The sequence below is a fragment of the Lepus europaeus genome, chromosome X, assembly GCF_033115175.1.
Source record: "Lepus europaeus isolate LE1 chromosome X, mLepTim1.pri, whole genome shotgun sequence".
Lineage (NCBI taxonomy): Eukaryota > Metazoa > Chordata > Mammalia > Lagomorpha > Leporidae > Lepus > Lepus europaeus.
Genome location: NC_084850.1, coordinates 100,853,234 through 100,871,694, shown reverse-complemented (window position 1 = coordinate 100,871,694; position 18,461 = coordinate 100,853,234). Strand labels below are relative to the sequence as shown.

Below are 18,461 nucleotides of genomic sequence, written 5' to 3'. Positions count from 1 at the left end.
CTGCTTGTTTATTTGCTTGAGGAGTGGTTGTGGCCCCAACTTAATCCAGGTCTGTCATATGGGTACCAAGAACCCAATTACTTCAGCCATCACCACTGTCTCCCCAGGGGCTGTATTAGCAGGAATCTGGAGTCATAGGCTGGAAGCTGGGTATGCATTGAACTCAGGTACTCTGACACAAGACTCAAGCATCTTTTAAAAATTATTTATTTATTTTCTGAAAAGGACAGAGAGAGAGAGAGAGAGAGAGAGAGAGAGACTTCATCTGCTGGTTCACTTCCCAAATGCCAGCAACAGCCAGGGCTGGACCACGCCAAAGCTTGGAATTTAATTTGAATCTCCCACATGGGTGGCAGAGACCTAAATATTTCAGCTGTCACCTGCTGTCTCCCAGGGTGTACAATAGCAGGAAGCTGGAATCAGAGGCAGAACTGGGATTCAAACCCAGGTACCTCCCTATGGAATAAAGATATCTCAAGGGGCCAGCGCTGTGCCACAGTGGATTAACACCCTGGCCTGAAGTGCCAGCATCCCATATGTGGGCGCCAGTTCGAGACCCGGCTGCTCCTCTTCCAATCCAGCTCTCTGCTATGGCCTGGGAAAGCAGTAGAAGATGGCCCAAGTCCTTGGGCCCCTGCACCCATGTGGGACACTCAGAAGAAGCTCCTGGCTCCTGGCTTCGGATCAGCATAGCTCCAGCCATTGTGGCCAATTGAGGAGTGAACCAGGGGATGGAAGACCTCTCTCTCTCTCTCTCTCTCTCTCTCTCTCTCTCTCTGCCTCTCTTCTCTGTGTAACTCTTTCAAATAAATAAATAACTCTTAAAAAAAAAACTACACCACAGTGTTGGCCCAAAATAAAGTAACTTACTAAATAAATAAATAAATAAATAAAGGCATCTCTGCCTCTCCTTCTCTCTCTGTGTAACTCTGACTTTCAAATAAATAAATAAATATTTAAAAAAATGGATGAACCTCAAAAATATTATGCTAAGTGAAAAAAACCCAACTAAAAAATATCAACATATTATGTACAAAATGTTCAGGAAAGATAACTCTATAGAGACAGAAAGTAGATTAGTGGTTGCCTAAGGCTCGGAATGATATGAGGATTAAGTGTATTTAGTCATGAACAATCTTAGTGGAGTGATGAAAATACTCTAAAACTGGGGCTGGTTATTGCACATTTCAGTAAGTTTACTAAACTTTTTTTTTATTTGTACAACTTAAAAATGGATGACTTTTATGGTACCTAAATATGTCTCAATTAGGTTGTTTTTAGAAAAGATCACTCAAGTATGGTTTGGGGTGTACCTGGGTCATTGCAAGGGTTAGAGGACATATTTTGGGCCACCAGAGTATGATCTGGGGGCTTAGTTTGGTAAATACAGCAAAATCATTCGTGGTTATTTGAAGGTGTGGTTGAGGATTGTTGGAGGTAGTTTGGGGGTACTGTTTGGGTCAGTAGAGAGCGACTTGGCAGTGTACAGGAAGAGACAGGATGGCTTGAAGTGCAGTTGGGAGACCACACATAGTCAAGAGTATGCAGGACAGAGATTGGGGGTTCTACAAGGCAATTTTGTGAGGACAGGAGGGGAGGTCAATGGAAGGTCGTTTGTTTGATGGTAGTGGAAACCATAGAGCATGGTTTGGAGACAGAGCAGGTGACAGGTGGAATTGATTTGAGGTGCAAGTGAAGCCCACATTGAGGGTAGCTGGTAATATTTGGAGTGGTGTTGGGGACTGTTGCAGAGCCAGTAGTGGATTCATGGTGTATGGTTGGAGGGTACATGGAGAGTGGTTTGGGATCAATGGACAGTGTTTTGGGTGCACATTGGAGGCATTTGGAGAATGATTTGGAAGTGTTGTTTGAAGGCTAATGGCTTCAGGGCTAGCTGCAGACGGTTTGAGGAACAATTTGGGAGTAATGGAAGGTAGTGTTTTGGTGCAGTTTGGAAGTCCATGGAGGATGGATTGGAGGTACTACTTAGGATCAATGGGCAGTAATTTGAAGACATAATTTGGGGGATGATGAAAGATAGTTTGCTGTGTCCACTGATAGACCTTGAACAATTTGCTGTTGTTCTTTTGGTTTGCACCAGGATGTGAAGAAAAATCCCTGCACTTTCTCTTTGTGACAGCCTACATTGAATTGGGGAATACATTTAAAGAAAAAAAAAAAAGAAAGAAAGAAAGAACGAAAGATAGTTTGAAGATTGAAATTCAGAGATAAATGGAGAGTGATTTGGAGATCGTGGGAACACGGTTTGGGGTGCACCAGGAGATTCTATAGGCGATCTGGGTGTAATTTTGATAGTCATGAAGGGTAATTTAAGGAATATAGTTTGGCGTCAATGTAGTGTGATTTAGGCACAGCTTGAAGGTCAATGGGAAGTGGTTTATTAGTGCAGCTTGGATGTCCGTGGAAGATAAATCAGAGGTCCTGCTTGGGATCAGTGGACAGTACTTTGGGGGTGATGGAGAGTGGTTTGGGGTGCATTTGGGGATGGCGACAAGGAAAGCTGGGAGAGTTTAGAGGTGTGGTGATGGCTTATGGAGAGCAGCGTGGGGTACTGCTCGTACCGCCTGGGGGTCCGTGAAGAGTGACTTGTGGGGGGGTGCCTATCTGCTCGCCGAGGGGGCGTGGCCTTGGCAGGGCTGGGGGAGGACTCCATCGCCCTCAAGAGTCTGTGCGCACGCGCTCCCAGCCTGTTCGCTCCTGGCGCTCCCAGGGCAGGAAAATCGAAGAGCCGACCTGGCGCCTGCGCACTTCGTCCTCGCCGCTGCTGTGGTCTCGCGCCCCGCCCCCCGCACCCCCCACCCCGAAGCTCGCGTTCAGCGGCGGCGGTGGCCGTGCCGCCGGGAGCGGGCGGACCCGAGTGCAGGGTGGGGGGCGGGGGCCCAGCGCCGGCGGCTTGGCCGGCGCTCCTCTCCCACCCCCCGGGTGCCCCCCGTCTGGCCCCACGGCTAACGGTCGCGCGGCGGAACGCGGCCCACGGGCAGGGCGCGGAACAGGAGAAGGCGCGCGCCCGGGGACGAGCAGGGCGCAGCGAGGGACGGGCGCGCCCACTAGCCCTGCCGGCCTGCACCGGCCCCGCCTACGCCTCTGGGTGAGGACCTTCGGTGAGTAAGACCCCCCCGCACACACTTGGAAAGGGAGGGGACTGGGTGGGCTGAGGGCCCGGAAACGCTGGCGAAGATATACCTGCGCTGGCATTCATGACCTCTGACCCCGTAGCCTCACCCCTGACCCCCTCTGACCTGACTACATGTTATTGAGATCTCCAACCCCAGCCAGCTTTGGCCTCAGGACCTGTGGTCCGACCCCTAACCTAACCACATTCTGGGATGGTGGGATCTTCATCCTCTGTTTTGTGCCCCTAAATCCAGTCAGGACCCCAAACCCCATCCAGTTCTGTCCTTAGCATCCTTGACTTGATCTCTGATGCTTGCCTGAGCCTGTCTCAGCTTTGAGGCTCATCTTGTTATGTCCTGGTGCTTGACCTTAACTCTTATCCAGTCTCTGAACCTCCGCCCCTCTTGTTCCCTTAACCCCAACCTGATCCAGTTTTGTCCTGATTCCTAACCTGACTTAGGTACTTTCACCCTGCCCTGTACTGTGCCCCTAGTCCCTCTCCTTACTCCAGTCTTCATCCCAGCTTACCACCTGTACATGTCCCCCTCTGTCTCCTGCCCTGGCCCCAATCCTGTCCTATTTTCCCCCCTTTTCTTGTCCCATCACCATTCTCATTCCAATCCTCACTCTCTCCTGGTCTTTTCCTGTTCCTGACCTCTATCCTTAACCTGCCCTTTTTCCTGTTCCCTCCCTTGACAACTGGCTTCTGTTCTGTATGGATGCTGTCCCCCGCCCTGCTGTTTTGTTGTATTTTGCCTCTAACCCTGTCTTGAATCTTAGCCATCCCATCCCCTGAGCAGTGTTCTGGCTCACTTCCTGTCCTGCCTCTTGACCTCCATCCCAAGATGTTTCTGTCTTGTCCTCTGTACTCCTTCCCTTCCTGTCGCTTTATCCCATCCCAACCCTAGACCCCTCTTCCACACTCTGTCAGATCTCCCTTTTTCCTTTCCTAATACCTACTTCCCATCCCCTCTGAGCTCAGGGCAGGGGTCCCATTATTCCCTGCCCGTAAACTTGAAGGTTCTACGGGTCTTAAGACCTCTGAAGTACATCGTAAGTGCTTTCCTTAGCGTGAAGAAGCAGCCTTGTGAGTCTTGTGTGGCTGATAGGATTTTTGTATGGGATTTCCCACACCTGCACCCCAGTGATCTCACATAGACCTTGCATTTCTCGTCCTGCCCTAGGAGGGCCTGGAACTGTCCATCAGCCCCCTGCCCTCCCCGGATGTGAAAGAACACCCTCAATTATTCATTGATTCTCTAGAAGTTGGAGAGCCTGAGAGGTCTGCGTCATGTTTCCAGCTGTGTTTTTTTGGGGGCTGCCTCACATTGGGAGGAAGGGTTTACAAAATATGCAGGACTGAGGGCCCTAGGGGTTTGTCTGAATCTTCTAGATCATGTTACCTCCATCCCTGACCTTGATCCTGGGTGTGGGATCCCTTACTTTCCTCCCCTAAAAAAAAATCTATTCTATGCCAGAGGCTTCAGGACTTGGTAGGGGTTTATTCCCCTTTTCTTGGAAGTGGGCAATAAACATCTTGCTGCTAAGTTCACCTCACCTCTGGGAGGCTGGTCTGGGGAGGTGGGGAGACAGGCAAGCACTGGATTGAGAGAGTGAGGTCTATCCAGCAGTAGCAATAACAACAATACCATGAGCTTCCTTCGCCCTCTCTCTTCAGTCTCCTTGATTCTGAGGATGGATGAGGAGAATTTGGAGCATAATATGTTACTCAATTATGTCTTCAGCTTACATTTTTTCTTTTTTTAAGATTTATTTACTTATGGGGCCAACAATGTAGCAGGTAAAGCTGCTGCCTGCAGTGCCGGCATCCCATGTGGGCGCTGGTTCTAGCCCCGGCTGCTCCACTTCCGATCCAGCTCTCTGCTATGGCCTGGGAAAGCAGTAGAAGATGGCCCGAGTCCTTGGGCCCCTGCACCCGCGTGGGAGACCTGCAAGAAGCTCCTGGCTCCTGGATTTGTATCAGCACAGCTCTGGACATTGCAGCCATTTGGGGCGTGAACCAGCGGATGGAAGACCTCTCTCTCTACCTCTGCCTCTCTGTAGCTCTGCCTTTCAAATAAATAGATAAATCTTAATACAGATTTATTTACTTGTTTGAAAGGCACAAAGAGAAAGAGTGAGAGAGATATCTTATATCTGCTAGTTTACTTCCTAAAGGCCGCAATGGCCAGGGCTGAGCCAGGCTGAAGCCAGGAGCCAGGAGCTTCTTTCAGGTCTCTCATGTGGGTGCAGGGGCCCAAGGACTCGGGCCATCCTCCACTGCTTTCCCAGGCATATCAGGAGGGCGCAGTAGTAGAGCAGCTGGGAATCGAACCAGCCCCCAAATGGGGTGCTGGTTGCTGTTGGTGGAGGCTTAACCTGCTACACCACATCGTTGGCCTCAAGCTTACATTTTTCATAGAAGAGTAGTGAGCTCAAATAACGAGGTACTAGACCCATCTTATTTACCCAAAGCCTTTATCCAAACCTATTTCTAACACACAGGTATTCTTCACTGTCTCAATCTACCTGGCACCTGTGTTCTGAGAGGGCGTTCTGGAAGTTCAAATATTGAAACATACCAAGTCACCTGAAAGTCTTCAGTTGTCATCTCTTACATAATGACTAGGGAAAGTTCAGATAATGCTCTAGCTCGGAAATGGGTCCAGATCTCTGCTGTTAAGTCTCCTGATCCCCAGGGACAAGAAGTTGGGCTAGTGAGGGCACCCTGTTGGGTACATATATGGGGTTCCTGCATTTTGCCCGATCAGTAAGGTGTGCACAAGAGAGAGGGTATCAGTTCTAGCTCAGAAATATATCAAAGTCCATTCAGTTCTTGTATTTAGATAGTGAGACTTGAGATCACGTGTCTGAATGTATTTGGTTCCTGCCATCTTAGTGGTGAGGAGGGAGAGGTCAGATAATGAGGGAAAACAGCTCTGTTGCAAATACCTCTGATTTGGCAAGCACAAGGCTTCCATGTCTGGACAGCAAATACAGAGGGTTTTGGCGACTGAGGGATACCAGCTCTGTCTGCCTCAAATGCCTCTGAATACATAGAGTTGCTGATTTTGGATCGTGGGAGTTGACACAAGTTAGCCATGTAGCTCTGTCTCAAAGAAAAAAACATGCATTTATATAAAGAGGAATACCTGAATGATGACAGCTTGCACATATTAAGCATCAAGCTTGAGCCAGGCACTGTGCAACGGCAAGCTTTCAATGTATTAACTCACTTAATGCTCGCAACAATCCTGTGAGCTTACAGATTATTATCATAACCATTTAACAGATAAGGACATTGAGACATGGTGAGCTTAAATAACTTGTCCAAGCAATGACATGGTCACTAAGTGGCAGACCCACCATTTATTAGCTGTGCAGAGCCTGGTGAAGCTGAGGACCCGGCTGCGATGGGGCATAGAGGTGGGGCCATCTTCTAGACTGTTGAAAGCTGTGGACCAGGGCAGTGATGTGTGTGGGTCCCTGTTCCTCCTTGTCAGCCTAGCCCACGAGGTCCAGTTACCTGCTCTCCCCTACTTACCCGCTTCTGCGTGAGTTTACTGCTGTTATTACTAGCGGTCATTAATGACACGGTGTGAGTTTCCTTACACCAGGCTATGCCTTCCAGAATGACTTTGGCCTCTGTTGTCTCTGTAACCCCCTTTTACCCACTTTACAGAGGACGCCCAAGCCCTGAGACTCAGTTTTGCATTGTCAGCCAGATTGCCTTGGCCCTCTTGGCCCCAGTTGTGTAAACATCTCTGTTCCCAGCATCCTTGGTGGCCCACAAGAGGTGGGGGAGGCTATGGCGGAGAGGCCACTCCTCACCAACAGCCATCTGCCCACCTTGCCCTGCCTGCCTCCGCCAGCCCCAGGCAGTGAAGGAGGGGAAGCAGGGAGGGTGATGAAAGGGGCCTTTGTGTCCCATGCTGGAAAGCTCAAGGGTGGGGGGGAGGTGGGCAGGGATGGCAGGAGGCCTAAATAGGTGTGTTAGGGGGAGCCTCTCTCTAGGCCTGACACACCCACCAAGTAGGGAGGGAGCTTTCCTCACTCTGTGTCTCACATCCTGGCTCAGAGCAGTGGCTGCTGTAGGGGCCTGGGTTGAGTTTGGGCTCTGAGGTCATATAGCAGATGGTCCCAAATAGAGCATAGGATGTGTGGTGTCTGCCCTGTGGTGCTGTAGGGCAGAGGTGGGGGGGACAGTCCATTGTGGGGACTCACAGCCCTCGATTGCCTTGTCTGGCATGAGGCCAGACTCCTGGCCAGAAATGCCCAAGGGGGAGGAATTGGGGAGAGACCCAGTGAGGATGTGGAGAAACCTGAGCCCCCTCCCCTCCCCCCAACTCCTCCCTTGCAGGAGTAGCCTCTGTCTGCTTCCAGCCCAGGCCCCCACACCCCCAAGTTCTGATTCCATCTGCTCTTGTGCCACCGTGCCCTGAATCAGCCTCTCCACCTCTCTAAGCGTCAGCTTCCACTTCTAGAAGAGGGCTGTGTGGAGATCCAGTCTGTGCCGTCCTCCCAGGTGTGTAGGGCCCACAAGGCGTTGAAACACACACGTGTTTTGTAGGGCAGAAACTGTCAGTTTACTAGAGTTCTTCCTTCGGGGGCTATGAAGGGGGCTGGGGTTGTGAGACATGGCCCCAGCCTGGAGAGCTGTTTCCCCCAGCCAGGGTGGGAATTGATTGCCCCAAGGCCTTCTCCCACCCCACTTCTCTTGTCCTGGGCACAGGGCCGGGGTCTCAGGAATGTGTTGCCACTGAGCACTGCCCCTCCCCAAGCCAAGCCGACACCCTTGGGTGGGCAGGCTCTAACTCTCTGGGAGTTCAGGCAGCAGGAGGGGCACCTGCTACTCCCATGACTCTGAGCCCTTCTTCCCCAGTTCTCGGCCAGGAGTCTCTGGTAAGTTCTCTGCTGTGTGTCCCGAGTGAGGTGAGGGTTCCTGGTTCTTTTCATGGCCAAGCCGTGTGCCCCAAAGAGGATGTGGCCCTCGCCTTGGTGGTAGGCAGGCAAGGGTTAAAAGGTGTGGGACGGCCCAGTTTCTGGCCAGGTAGGCTGGGCCATTACCTAGTGGGAGGCGGCCAAGGCATCCGCCACTGCTGCTCACTGCCTCTACCAGCGGAGCCAGGGCCTGGTAGAGACAACTGTGCTTTTGAGAGACCTGAGGCTACCCCCCACCCCAGCACTCTCTGCTTTTGGTGAGCACCTGGGAGCAGTGGGCCAGGGAGTGGACGGGGGTGGGGGGGCAAGGGCATGGAAGTTGGGGGAGGTACACGGAGTGCCTTTGGGAGAGAGCTTGTGGGAAAGGTAAGCTAACGCTGTGGGGTGGTGTGGGTGGGGATGGGGTGGGGGCTGTCCAGCCAGGAAGGAGGGCCTGAGTAGAGGGGCAGAAGCCCCAAATGTCTAGTTTCTTTTCTGGCAGGAAGCTGATTCCTGGCCGGAAATGGACAAACTGGACGCCGAGCGATGGGAGAGTAGGGAAGCTTGGGTCCCCCTTCTTTACTCCACCCCCCCCATACTTCCTCCCCTCCTCCTCCTGTGCAGGAGTAGCCTCTGCCTGTCCCTAACCCAGGGCTCAGTTCCCCGAGGCCAGACTGGACTATTGGGAAACCATTGTCCCGGCACCTGCCTGCCTTCCCTCCCCCATTTGCCCACCTTGAGGAGGAGGCGGGGGGGGGGGGGGGGGGGAGGAACAGTCCAGATTTCAGCAGTTTGTATGCGCTTCAGCAGGATGCGGAAGCGGGGGTCTCGCTGACAGTGTTGGGGTGCCACCCAGGTGAGGTGTCTTGGTTGTAAACAGTCATTACAGCCAGGAATTTCTTTCTCGGCTGGCTGTAGTGGCAGAGAGCAGACCTGAAAAACCTGCTGGGCCCGCCTCTGGGTGTGTGTGTGGGGGGGGTGCCCCCTGCAGCTCCTCTGTTGTAGCCATTCTTGCGATGGGCCCTGGGGTCACCAGAGCGGGACCCAGGGACTGGTATGGGGCAGTGTTGGGGAGGGGGCTGCTAGGGTCCCCTTCTCACCATCTCCCTGTGGGGACAGGGCAGCCCCGGCCCCAAGGCAAGTGCGTAGATGTCAGGCGAGCAGAGGCAGAGGTTCTGGAGCTGGCTGTGGAGGTGTGGGGCGTTGACCCTGGGTCTAGCCTGCCCAGTGACCCCATGACTCATGGCCTAGCTATGTCCCCGAGGTCAGGCCGGCAGGGTGGGGCTGGGATTCCTGTCTGGACCCCGTGTTGACTTCCAGGATATTCTGAGTTCCCAGAGAAGGGAGGACTGAGGCAGCCCAGCATGGGATGTGGGACCAACCCTGGTGAATGGGGAGGAAACTGGGTTCCTGTTGGGGTGGGAGAAGATTCAGGGGAGCCCTGGGACAGTTTCCCAAGCCCAAATGGGGCCTGGGAGAGTCTGGGCCTCAGGAGCCAAAGGGCCGAGGAGGCTGAGCTGAGGCATGGAGGAAGCCCTAAGGCACTGGGAAACATCAGATCTTAGACAGGGTGGGCTAGGGAGTGCCTTGCAAAGTGTTCTGGGCCTGCACTAGGAGAAAGCTTTAGGGAATGAGCCCTGAAGGCACCAGTGCTTCCAGGGATAAGCACAGAGCCTATGGGGCGGGGCCGCAGTGAAATCGGTAGAGGTAGAGATGTGGAAGGGGCTTGGGCCCAGGCCTCGTTGATTGCCTGGGTCTTCCCCATACCTGGCTAACCTGTCAGGACAAGCTGTGGATTTCAAGGTAGGCGGAGATGGGAACTCTGTGGCCCTGTGAGGGCCTCTCAGTCACTTGCTACCGAGGTTAGGCCAGGTGGTAGGAGGTGATGTCACCCGGCTGCCCGGCTGGGGAACAAGCAGGATGTGGGAGGAAGGGAGGGAGGGAGTAAACTCCAGACAAGGGGACAAGGGCAGGGCTGGAGACCAGCCAGGGAGGCTCCATGGGCTGCCGGCCATGTCTGGAGACAGAGAAGGAGGCAGGAGGCAGGTGGTTTGTCATCTGTGGCTGTGGACTTTGCTTTTCACAAAGCCCTGCGGGGTGACTTCCCCATGCTAGTCTTAGGCCAGGCTGGGGGAGGGAGCGGAGCTAGAGGGCCCCCCGGGTGGCAAGGGAACAGTTTGCTGGCTGCACCAGGGCTGTGAGATGCAGTTGTGACAGTTACAGACCCAGCAATCTGGACTTGAACCCTGGCCCATCTATCTGCCTCAGCCTCCATTTACTTCATTTACTGCCATCGTTCATTGAGCTGGCAGATACGCACTGAGCACTTGCTGTGTGCAGTTCAGGGCATTGGACTTCCCGATGATACTGATGCAGAGGACAGATGTACGTCCTGTCCTCATGGGCGCCTGGGAGAGGCATGAGCTCTGAACTGGACAGCAGGTGTGAGAGGACCCAACACAGGGGCCCACTTCTTTTTTTTTTTTTTCAGATTTACTTATTTATTTGAAAGGCAGAGTTACAAAGAGGTAGAGGCAGAGAGAGAGGTCTTCCATCTGCTGGTCCACTCCCCAGATGGCCACAATAGCCAAAGCTGCACTGATCCGAAGCCAGGAGCTTCCTCTGGGTCTCCCACATGGGTGCAGGGGCCCAAGGACTTGGGCCATCTTTTACTGCTTTCCCAGGCCACAGCAGAGAGCTGGATCAGAAGTGCAGCAGCCAGGACTCGAACCGGCGCCCATATAGGATGGCGGCACCACAGGCAGAGGCTCTACTCGTTATGCCACAGTGCGGGCCCCATCACAGGGGGCCCACTTCTGGCAGTTACATTGAAGTCCCAGCATACTCAGTGAGAAGCAGGGGCTGGAGTGGTGAAAAGTTGCCAAAAACCTAGATGAAGGCCCTGAGGCCTGATGGACTTGGGGAGCTTAGGAAGTTGGAGGGGTTGGAGCAGCTATAGCGAGGGAGTGTACGACCAGAGGAGTGGGTTTATCTATATCCTTGGCCGTGGGCAAGTAACATCACCTCTCTGCCTTCCTAATGTCCATCGTCTCTAAAAGAGGGACAGCAATAATCAGAAAGCCACCTCAGCGGGTGGTTGTGAAGATTAAACGCAGCACAGTGGGTAGCTGTTCCAGGCACCCAGGTGCTTAATGAGTACGGGTTGTTGTTATCTTCGGCTGAATCTGTGCCATGAATTCTCTCCCCAGGCAAGACTCCTGGCTGTGGCCCATGGGCCTCTGAGGAGGCGTTGGAAGTCCGCCCAGCTCCCCACTTGCTGTGCTCCCACTCAATGGGAAGGGAGCCAAGGTACTGGGGACCAAGGGGGATCCAGACGGCAACACACATTCCCAGAGGGCAGATCGAGCAGGCGGTGGGGTCAGGGTACTCCTTATTCCAGCTGAGGCGTGGGAAAAGCTGGGGCAGGCAGGGGCCTGGGGTATCACAGGATGAACCTCCTTCATGGCGCTCTGCATCACTGCCAGGCCCTGTCCAGCCACCAGCCACGGCCTGTGGACAGCAGCAGGATGGAAGTCAAAGGTCAGCTCATCAGCTCACCTACCTTCAGTGCCCCAGGTCAGCAGCTGCTTCCCCCTCCTGCTGCCTCCTTCCCTGCTCGGAGTCACCACCTGCCCCCCTGGGAAAGATGGGTCCCCGGCCCCACAGCAGCACCACGACACCCTGGCCATGCCGCTGATCTTTGCTCCCTCTGTGTCTAGCTGCCCCGTTTGGAGAGGCTGCCCCCCAGGTGAAGTCAGAGCGTCTGCGGGGGCTGCTTGACCGGCAGCGGGCCCTGCAGGAGGCCCTGAGCCTGAAGCTTCAGGAGCTCCGCAAAGTGTGTCTCCAGGAGGCGGTGAGGGCCTGGCCCGAGGGGCGTCAGGTTGGGGGTGAGGAGCCCGGGCCCCCATGTAGCTGGAGTGTGGTAGCACTTGCCAAGCCACTTGTCTGGACTGTGGATTCCCTGTCATTTCGCACTCCTTCAAGGTTGGCTTACATAGCTCAGAATCAATGACATATAGGAATACAGGCCCATGGGCCCCTGTTTACAACTTGGAATCCCCAGAACTTCAAAAAACAAAAGTTATTTCCAAAGGTTGGTAGCAAAGGTGGCCCTGAACTGATACGGGGTGATTTATGGTTTCGATTTCCCCCCTTTCTGGCGTGTCCAGAGTTTGCCAGAAATAATGTGGTGGAAGCCAGGTGGCCCCAGTCCCTGCAGGGAATGTGTGGTCATATCAGTGTATATAGACTGTGCACCTTTATAAACCAAAAGAATTCCAGATTGCAAAGTAGGTCTCCCTGCCTCCCCATGCCAGCCACCCCAGGGTCTGGGCCAGTGAGGGGCTGAGGGTATACACAGCAGACCTGCCGGGTGGAGCTCTTGGGAGGAGGGAGAAAGATACTGATTGTGAGGGGCCGAGCAGGGCTGGGCTCCTAGGAGGACTTCTGTAGCTCCTGGCGTCATCACCGCTTTGCCCCATCCCCTCTCCCCCCGGCTAACCCCTGGTAGTCTCTGCCTCCCCGCCCCTCCCAGGAGCTGACAGGCCAGCTGCCCCCTGAGTGCCCACTGGAGCCTGGTGAGCGGCCCCAGTTGGTCCGCCGGCGGCCCCCTGCAGCCCGCGCCTACCCTCCGCCACACCCCAACCCAGCACATCACTCCTTGTGCCCTGCTGAGGTGAGCAGATGGGTCAGGAGCAAGATGGCAGGGAGGGGACAGGCATAGGAGCGGACACTGGGTGTTGCATCTTGCGGGGGAGGCTAAGATGGAAAGGGAAAGGGCTTGAAGAAGTGGGTTCCTGCTAAGTGGGAGGATGCTGGTCCCTAATGCTGTCCCGACAAGCTGCCACCCTCAGGAAGATGGACAGGCCACGCCCCTCATTTAGCTAGGTCTCACCCCCAGAGGACTAATGAGCTCCGCCCCTTGGTGAATAGGCCCACCCCCAGGGAGGACCTGCCCGGGTGCTGGGCCCCGCCATTTCCAATGTTTCATCCTGTCCCACCCTTCTTGGGCCCTGCAGGAGCTGGCTCTTGAGGCCCTGGAGCGCGAGGTATCCGTGCAGCAGCAGATCGCAGCCGCTGCCCGCCGCCTGGCCCTGGCCCCTGAGCTGAGCACCGAGCAACGCCGGCGCCGGCGCCAGGTGCAGGCCGATGCACTGCGGAGGCTACATGAGCTGGAGGAGCAGCTCGGGGACGTCCGGGCGTGCCTTGGCCTCCCAGGGCTCCCGCCGCCCCAGCCCCTGCCACTATCCACAGGTGCACTCGTCCCCACCCAGGGAGTCTGCTTGGGCACGCGCCTCACTCAGCTCAGCCAAGGTGAGCCTGGCCCACTGTGGCCCACCAGGGAGTGAGAGAGTGGGCTAGTGAGTCTGATGGCTAAGGGGCGTGGGTGAACAGCCAGTGAAGCCCAGGAGGTAACTTAAGGGGCCCAACCTGTAGGAAGAGTTGGAATAAATTGGGTACTGCGAAAGGGCAGGCCAAGGGGGCCTGACCTGTAGGTACTAGGAGCATGAGGAACCAGGCTGCTGGTGGTATTGGATTCAGGTCAAGGTGGACTCTTGGCAAGGGCACAGGGCAAGGAGGAGCCTGTCCAGTCTGATGGCATAGGGGATGGTTCTGAGACCTTGGAGTGTGAGGCCAGGTTTTCCTTCTTCTCACCTGTAGAGGACGTAGTTCTGCACTCGGAGAGCAGCTCCCTGTCAGAGTCTGGGGCCAGCCATGATAACGGTGAGGACCTGTCCCCAACTCCTCTGTCCCTTCGGCCCCTCCGCTAACCCCTTCAGCTCGTCCTCAGCTGTGCTCTGTCTTCCTGTGAGCCCCCCATCTTTGCAGCTTCATCCTGCCCCTGTCCCGTCACTCCCAGGACCTAGTTGTCAGCCCCTCTGCCACGCCTTTTGCCCTGTCTCATCCCTTAGCTCCTCCCCAGTCTGCCTACGCCTGTCTTAGCACCTGCCCCTCCCCTCCTGCGCTGGTCCCCTAACCTTTTGCTTTGCAGCCACAACCTGTCCTGCCCGCAGTAGGCCCCTCTCATTGGATTCTACCTCACTTCCTCTCTTCCGCCCAGAGGAGCCTCGTGGATGCTTCTCCCTGGCTGAACGCCCCTCGCCACCCAAGGCTTGGGACCAGCTGCGGACAGTATCTGGGGGGAGCCCTGAGCGGCGAACCCCGTGGAAACCGCCCCCGTCAGATCTTTATGGGGATCTGAAGAGCCGACGGAATTCTGTGGCCAGCCCCACCAGGTGAGCAGGAGACCCTTGCCTCCTTTCCCCAGGGGCCGGGCATGGGAGTGTGAGCCTCCGCCGGCAGGAGATCCTGCTGGGTGTCCAGTCTCTAACCAGGGCCCTGGCCTGGGCCTGCCCGTCTCTGTCTAGCCCCACACGCTCGCTGCCCAGGAGTGCCTCCAGCTTTGAGGGGCGAAGTGTGCCTGCCACTCCTGTGCTCACCCGGGGCTCTGGCCCCCAGCTCTGCAAGTAAGAAGGCTCTGAGGGGGGGATTTGAGGATCATTGGAGGGCACCGTTACTTCTAACCGGAGGCACTGGGGAGGGACTTCTCAAAAGGCATAGGGCACAGGAGGCTGGAGTTTGAAAGGTGAAAAGCAGTTGTCTTGATGGAAAACAGGATGGGGATTGGGGGCAGAAGCACCAGAGTCTGTGCATGGTGGACAAGTCATTTCCCTCCTCCTTTGTGAAGCGGCCTTTCAAAGGCCTGGGAGTAGTAGGTTCCTTATCCGACACCTGCTAGTAACTGGGCATGTTACATGCTGTCCGCTCACCGAATCATCCCAAGATCCCCACGAGGTGGGGGCTGGGGGTGCTATCATTATTCCCATGTGATAGACAGGAAACTGCAGCACACAAAGGTCGGGTAACTTGCTAGCAAACAGAAGTCCTGGGATTTCAGTGCAGTCAAGAGTCCCCTGCTTGTTAGCAGCGTCCTGCTGCTGCTGAACCAAGTACTTAGGAGTGCCCACTTGCCCTAGGCTGTGCCTGTGGGCTTTGCATTCTGTGAATGACTGCTGTTGGGGTGGGCGGTGGTTTGGGTGGGTCATATTCTTGGTGGGACAGAGACTTCCGGCAGGGATTTGTATTCTTAGCCTAGGAGGACTAGGACTGCGTCCTGGGAGTAGCACAGAGCCACGAGAAGGGTGTTGGCAGGGCCCAAGGAGCAGGTGTATTACCAAGAACGCTTTGTGCTGGCTTCATCTCTAGCTCTATACTTCGTTGCCCCAGGACCCCCTGAGCCCTCCAGCCTGGGAAGAAACCTCAGCTGCCTTTTGGTGCCACTCCACAGCTTGGAACCTGGGGCCCATTTTGGAGATGGGAAAGCAGAGACTCAGGGCTGAGATAGGCAGGGAGCGGGCCATCTGCCTGATTTTTCTGACCCTACTTTCATTACACCCCCGCCTGCACCTCAGACCCGAAGGCCTCCATTCTCGCCAGTGGTCCGGCAGCCAGGACTCCCAGATGGGCTTCCCCCGGGCAGACCCTGCCTCCGATCGTGCCTCCCTCTTCGCAGCTCGCACTCGCCGCAGCAACAGCTCTGAGGCCCTGCTGGTGGACCGGGCGGCTGGAGGGGGAGCTGGCTCCCCACCGGCCCCTCTGGCTCCCCCTGCTGCTGGTCCCCCAGTCTGCAAGAGCAGTGAGGTGCTGTATGAGCGTCCCCAACCAGCCCCTGCCTTCTCCTCCCGCACAGCTGGCCCCCCAGACCCTCCCCGGGCCGCCCGGCCGAGCTCAGCTGCCCCTGCCTCCCGCGGGGTCCCCCGGCTCCCACCTGTGTGTGGGGACTTCCTCTTGGACTATTCCCCTGACCGGGGCCTGCCCCGCGGTGGCAGCGGAGCAGGCTGGGGGGAGCTGCTGCCTGCAGCTGAGGTCCCAGGACCCCTCTCCCGTCGGGATGGGCTCCTGGCCATGCTGCCCGGCCCACCACCTGTGTATGCAGCTGACGGCAGCAGCCCCCTCCTCCGCAGCAAGGACCCCCACACCCGTGCTACCCGCACCAAGCCCTGTGGCCTGGCCCCAGAGGCTGCCGAGGGTCCGGAGGTCCATCCCAACCCTCTGCTGTGGATGCCCCCACCCACCCGTATCCCACCTGCCGGCGAGCGCAGTGGCCACAAGAATCTCGCCCTGGAGGGGCTGCGGGACTGGTACATCCGGAACTCGGGATTGGCTGCGGGGCCCCAGCGCCGGCCTGTGCCCCCCCACATGGGCCCACCACACCCGTCCTTCCTCCACGCCCGATGCTATGAGGTGGGCCAGGCGCTGTACGGGGCTCCCAGCCAGGCACCTCTCCCACACTCGAGGAGTTTCACGGCGCCCCCTGTCTCTGGCAGGTATGGAGGCTGCTTTTACTGATGGGTTCGGGGTCTCTTGAGGCAGATGGTAAGGTTACCCAGGCCAGGGAGCAGCCAGGCATGAGAGCTAATGGCCGGGCACAACCCGCATTAGTACTTGGGGTCCTGGTGGAGGCAGAGCTTGGGCTTTGGTAGCAGCAGGTCTTCCGCGAGCTGTAGAAGAGTAGGTTTTCGCTAGTGCTGGTCAGGTGAAGATAAGCCTTGAAGCCAGGGTGCTGAGAGGAAGGGGCACCCCGTGCCCTTCATCATTTTCTTCCTCTTCTCTGTGCCCCGTGCTTGGGAGCCTGGAGGTACTGTCCTGTGCCTGCCTCCACCTCTTTAACGAACCTCTTCCTCTCTCTTTCTGTGTCTTGTCTGTCTTTTCCTCTCTCCTCTACCTGTTTCCGGATTCCTGCTACCCCTTCCAAAGATACTACGCGGACTTCCTGTACCCCCCGGAGCTGAGCGCTCGTTTAAGTGACCTGACGCTAGAGGGGGAGCAGTCCTCCAGTTCTGACCCCCAGACCCCGGGGACGCTGGTCTGACCCCTTCTGATACATCTCACGTTGGCCTGGGCATGACTCCAGTCTGGGGAGCACACAGCTGACCTCGCTGAGCCCTGAGATGTGGCTGCTCTCAGTCTTGGGCAGGGCGGGGCGGGGGGCGGGGAGGGCACCCAGCTGATCTTCCAACGCCCCTCCCTGGCTCTGCGTGGGCCTGGGAAGGTGTCTGACACCCTGGTTCTCCTCTCACACTGGGCTGGGGACTGGGGGACCCTAGCCAGCTTAAAGGAGATGGGAGTGATGTCCTGGGGATTCCACGCTCCTCCTCCATTTCTGTTTACAGTTGTGATTTAGGTATTCACTGTCTTCCCCCCCGCCCCCCACCCTGCACTAGGCATTTTATAAAAGGGAAACTGTGATCTTGTCCTGGTTGGGTTCATTCCTGTCCCCATGCCCAGCCTGTTCCATTCAGGAACCCCCTCCACAAAACGGACCATGTAGGGTCTCAGGGCCCTGTTTGGGGCAGCCAGGAGACTCTGGTGTGCACAGAACTCCCTGCCACTCCCCACCAGGGCAGTTTTGGGGGAGCTGGGCTCTGCCTACACTTGGAAGGATTGAAGTCTCTGGGTGTGGTCCCTGAAGGAGGCTGCATCCCTGCCTGTGCCCTGGGCCTCTGCCCTGACCGTGCCAATCAGGAGGCCCCAAAGGAGGAGCAAGGGGCAGAGCCCTCGGGTGTGCTGTGTCCTGGGATGCTGCTGTGGTTGAACCTGGCATCAGAAGACGCCAGTAAAATCCTCAGGTGACGTCTGGCTATGGGCCGCAGGCCACGTCACGTCTTCCTTGGCTTTCCTTCCACTCACTTTTTAAACAAATCACACAAGCTGTGTTTTCTATGATACCTGTCTGTGATTAACTGGAGTTGGGGGTTCCCCTCCCCCCTTGACCTGGTATTAAAACTTTTCTTTTTGTACAAATGGATCTGGGCCCAAGACACTACTCACACTGGAAGGGGATTTCTATAATAAATGTGTAAACCGAATCCATGTGCTACTCCTCTGCCTTGTTTTGTAGGCCACACCTTTAATTAAGCCTGGAAAATAGGGGCCAGCATGGTGGCATGGCAGGTAAAGTCCCTGACTGCAGTGCTGGCATCCCATACAGGCACCGGTTCAAGTCCTGGATGCTCCACTTCTTCTTCTTCTTTTTTTTTTTTTGACAGGCAGAGTTAGAGAGACACAGAAAGAAAGATCTTCCTTCTGTTGGTTCACCCCCCAAATGGCTGCTACCGGCTGGTGCGCTGTGCCGATACGAAGCCAGGAGCCAGGTGCTTCCTCTTGGTCTTCCATGCGGGTGCAGGGCCCAAGCACTTGGGCCATCCTCCACTGCCTTCCTGGGCCACAGCAGAGAGCTGGACTGGAAGAGGAGCAACCAGGACAGAATCCGGTGCCCCAACCGGGACTAGAACCTGGGGTGCCGGCGCCACAGGCAGAGGATTAGCCTAGTGAGCCGCGGTGCCGGCCTGGATGCTCCACTTCTGATCCAGCTCCCTGCTAATGCACCTGGGAAAGTAATGGAA

General features: G+C 56.0%; 1 protein-coding gene and 1 pseudogene across 6 annotated transcripts; both read left to right on the top strand.

Moving 5' to 3' along the window:
* The first annotated feature begins 2,045 nt into the window (after positions 1-2,045).
* On the top strand, positions 2,046-2,166 carry LOC133753900 (small nucleolar RNA SNORA31; annotated as a pseudogene).
* An 850-nt stretch (positions 2,167-3,016) lies between these two features.
* On the top strand, positions 3,017-17,919 carry CCDC120 (coiled-coil domain containing 120). Of its 6 annotated transcripts, none has more exons than XM_062184478.1 (11): positions 3,017-3,122; positions 11,265-11,364; positions 11,541-11,595; positions 11,775-11,908; positions 12,590-12,730; positions 13,074-13,368; positions 13,717-13,779; positions 14,117-14,291; positions 14,424-14,522; positions 15,468-16,382; positions 16,813-17,919. In XM_062184478.1, exons 3-11 carry the CDS (start codon positions 11,583-11,585, stop codon positions 16,925-16,927), a joined length of 1,950 nt encoding a protein of 649 aa, XP_062040462.1. In that variant the 5' UTR covers positions 3,017-3,122; positions 11,265-11,364; positions 11,541-11,582; the 3' UTR covers positions 16,928-17,919. The 6 variants fall into 6 exon arrangements, with proteins under 6 accessions (XP_062040462.1, XP_062040461.1, XP_062040460.1 ...); XM_062184477.1 differs by having other exon boundaries at positions 12,566-12,730; XM_062184476.1 differs by having other exon boundaries at positions 11,541-11,631.
* The last annotated feature ends 542 nt before the right edge of the window (positions 17,920-18,461 follow it).

Coding starts and splice junctions, on each gene's coding strand:
- CCDC120 (XM_062184474.1), top strand. CDS start 11,583: ATGGAAGTCAAAGGTCAGCTCATCAGCTCACCTACCTTCAGTGCCCCA. Junction 12,731..13,073: donor ACTCCTTGTGCCCTGCTGAG/GTGAGCAGATGG, acceptor TGGGCCCTGCAG/GAGCTGGCTCTTGAGGCCCT. Junction 16,383..16,812: donor GCGCCCCCTGTCTCTGGCAG/GTATGGAGGCTG, acceptor CCCCTTCCAAAG/ATACTACGCGGACTTCCTGT.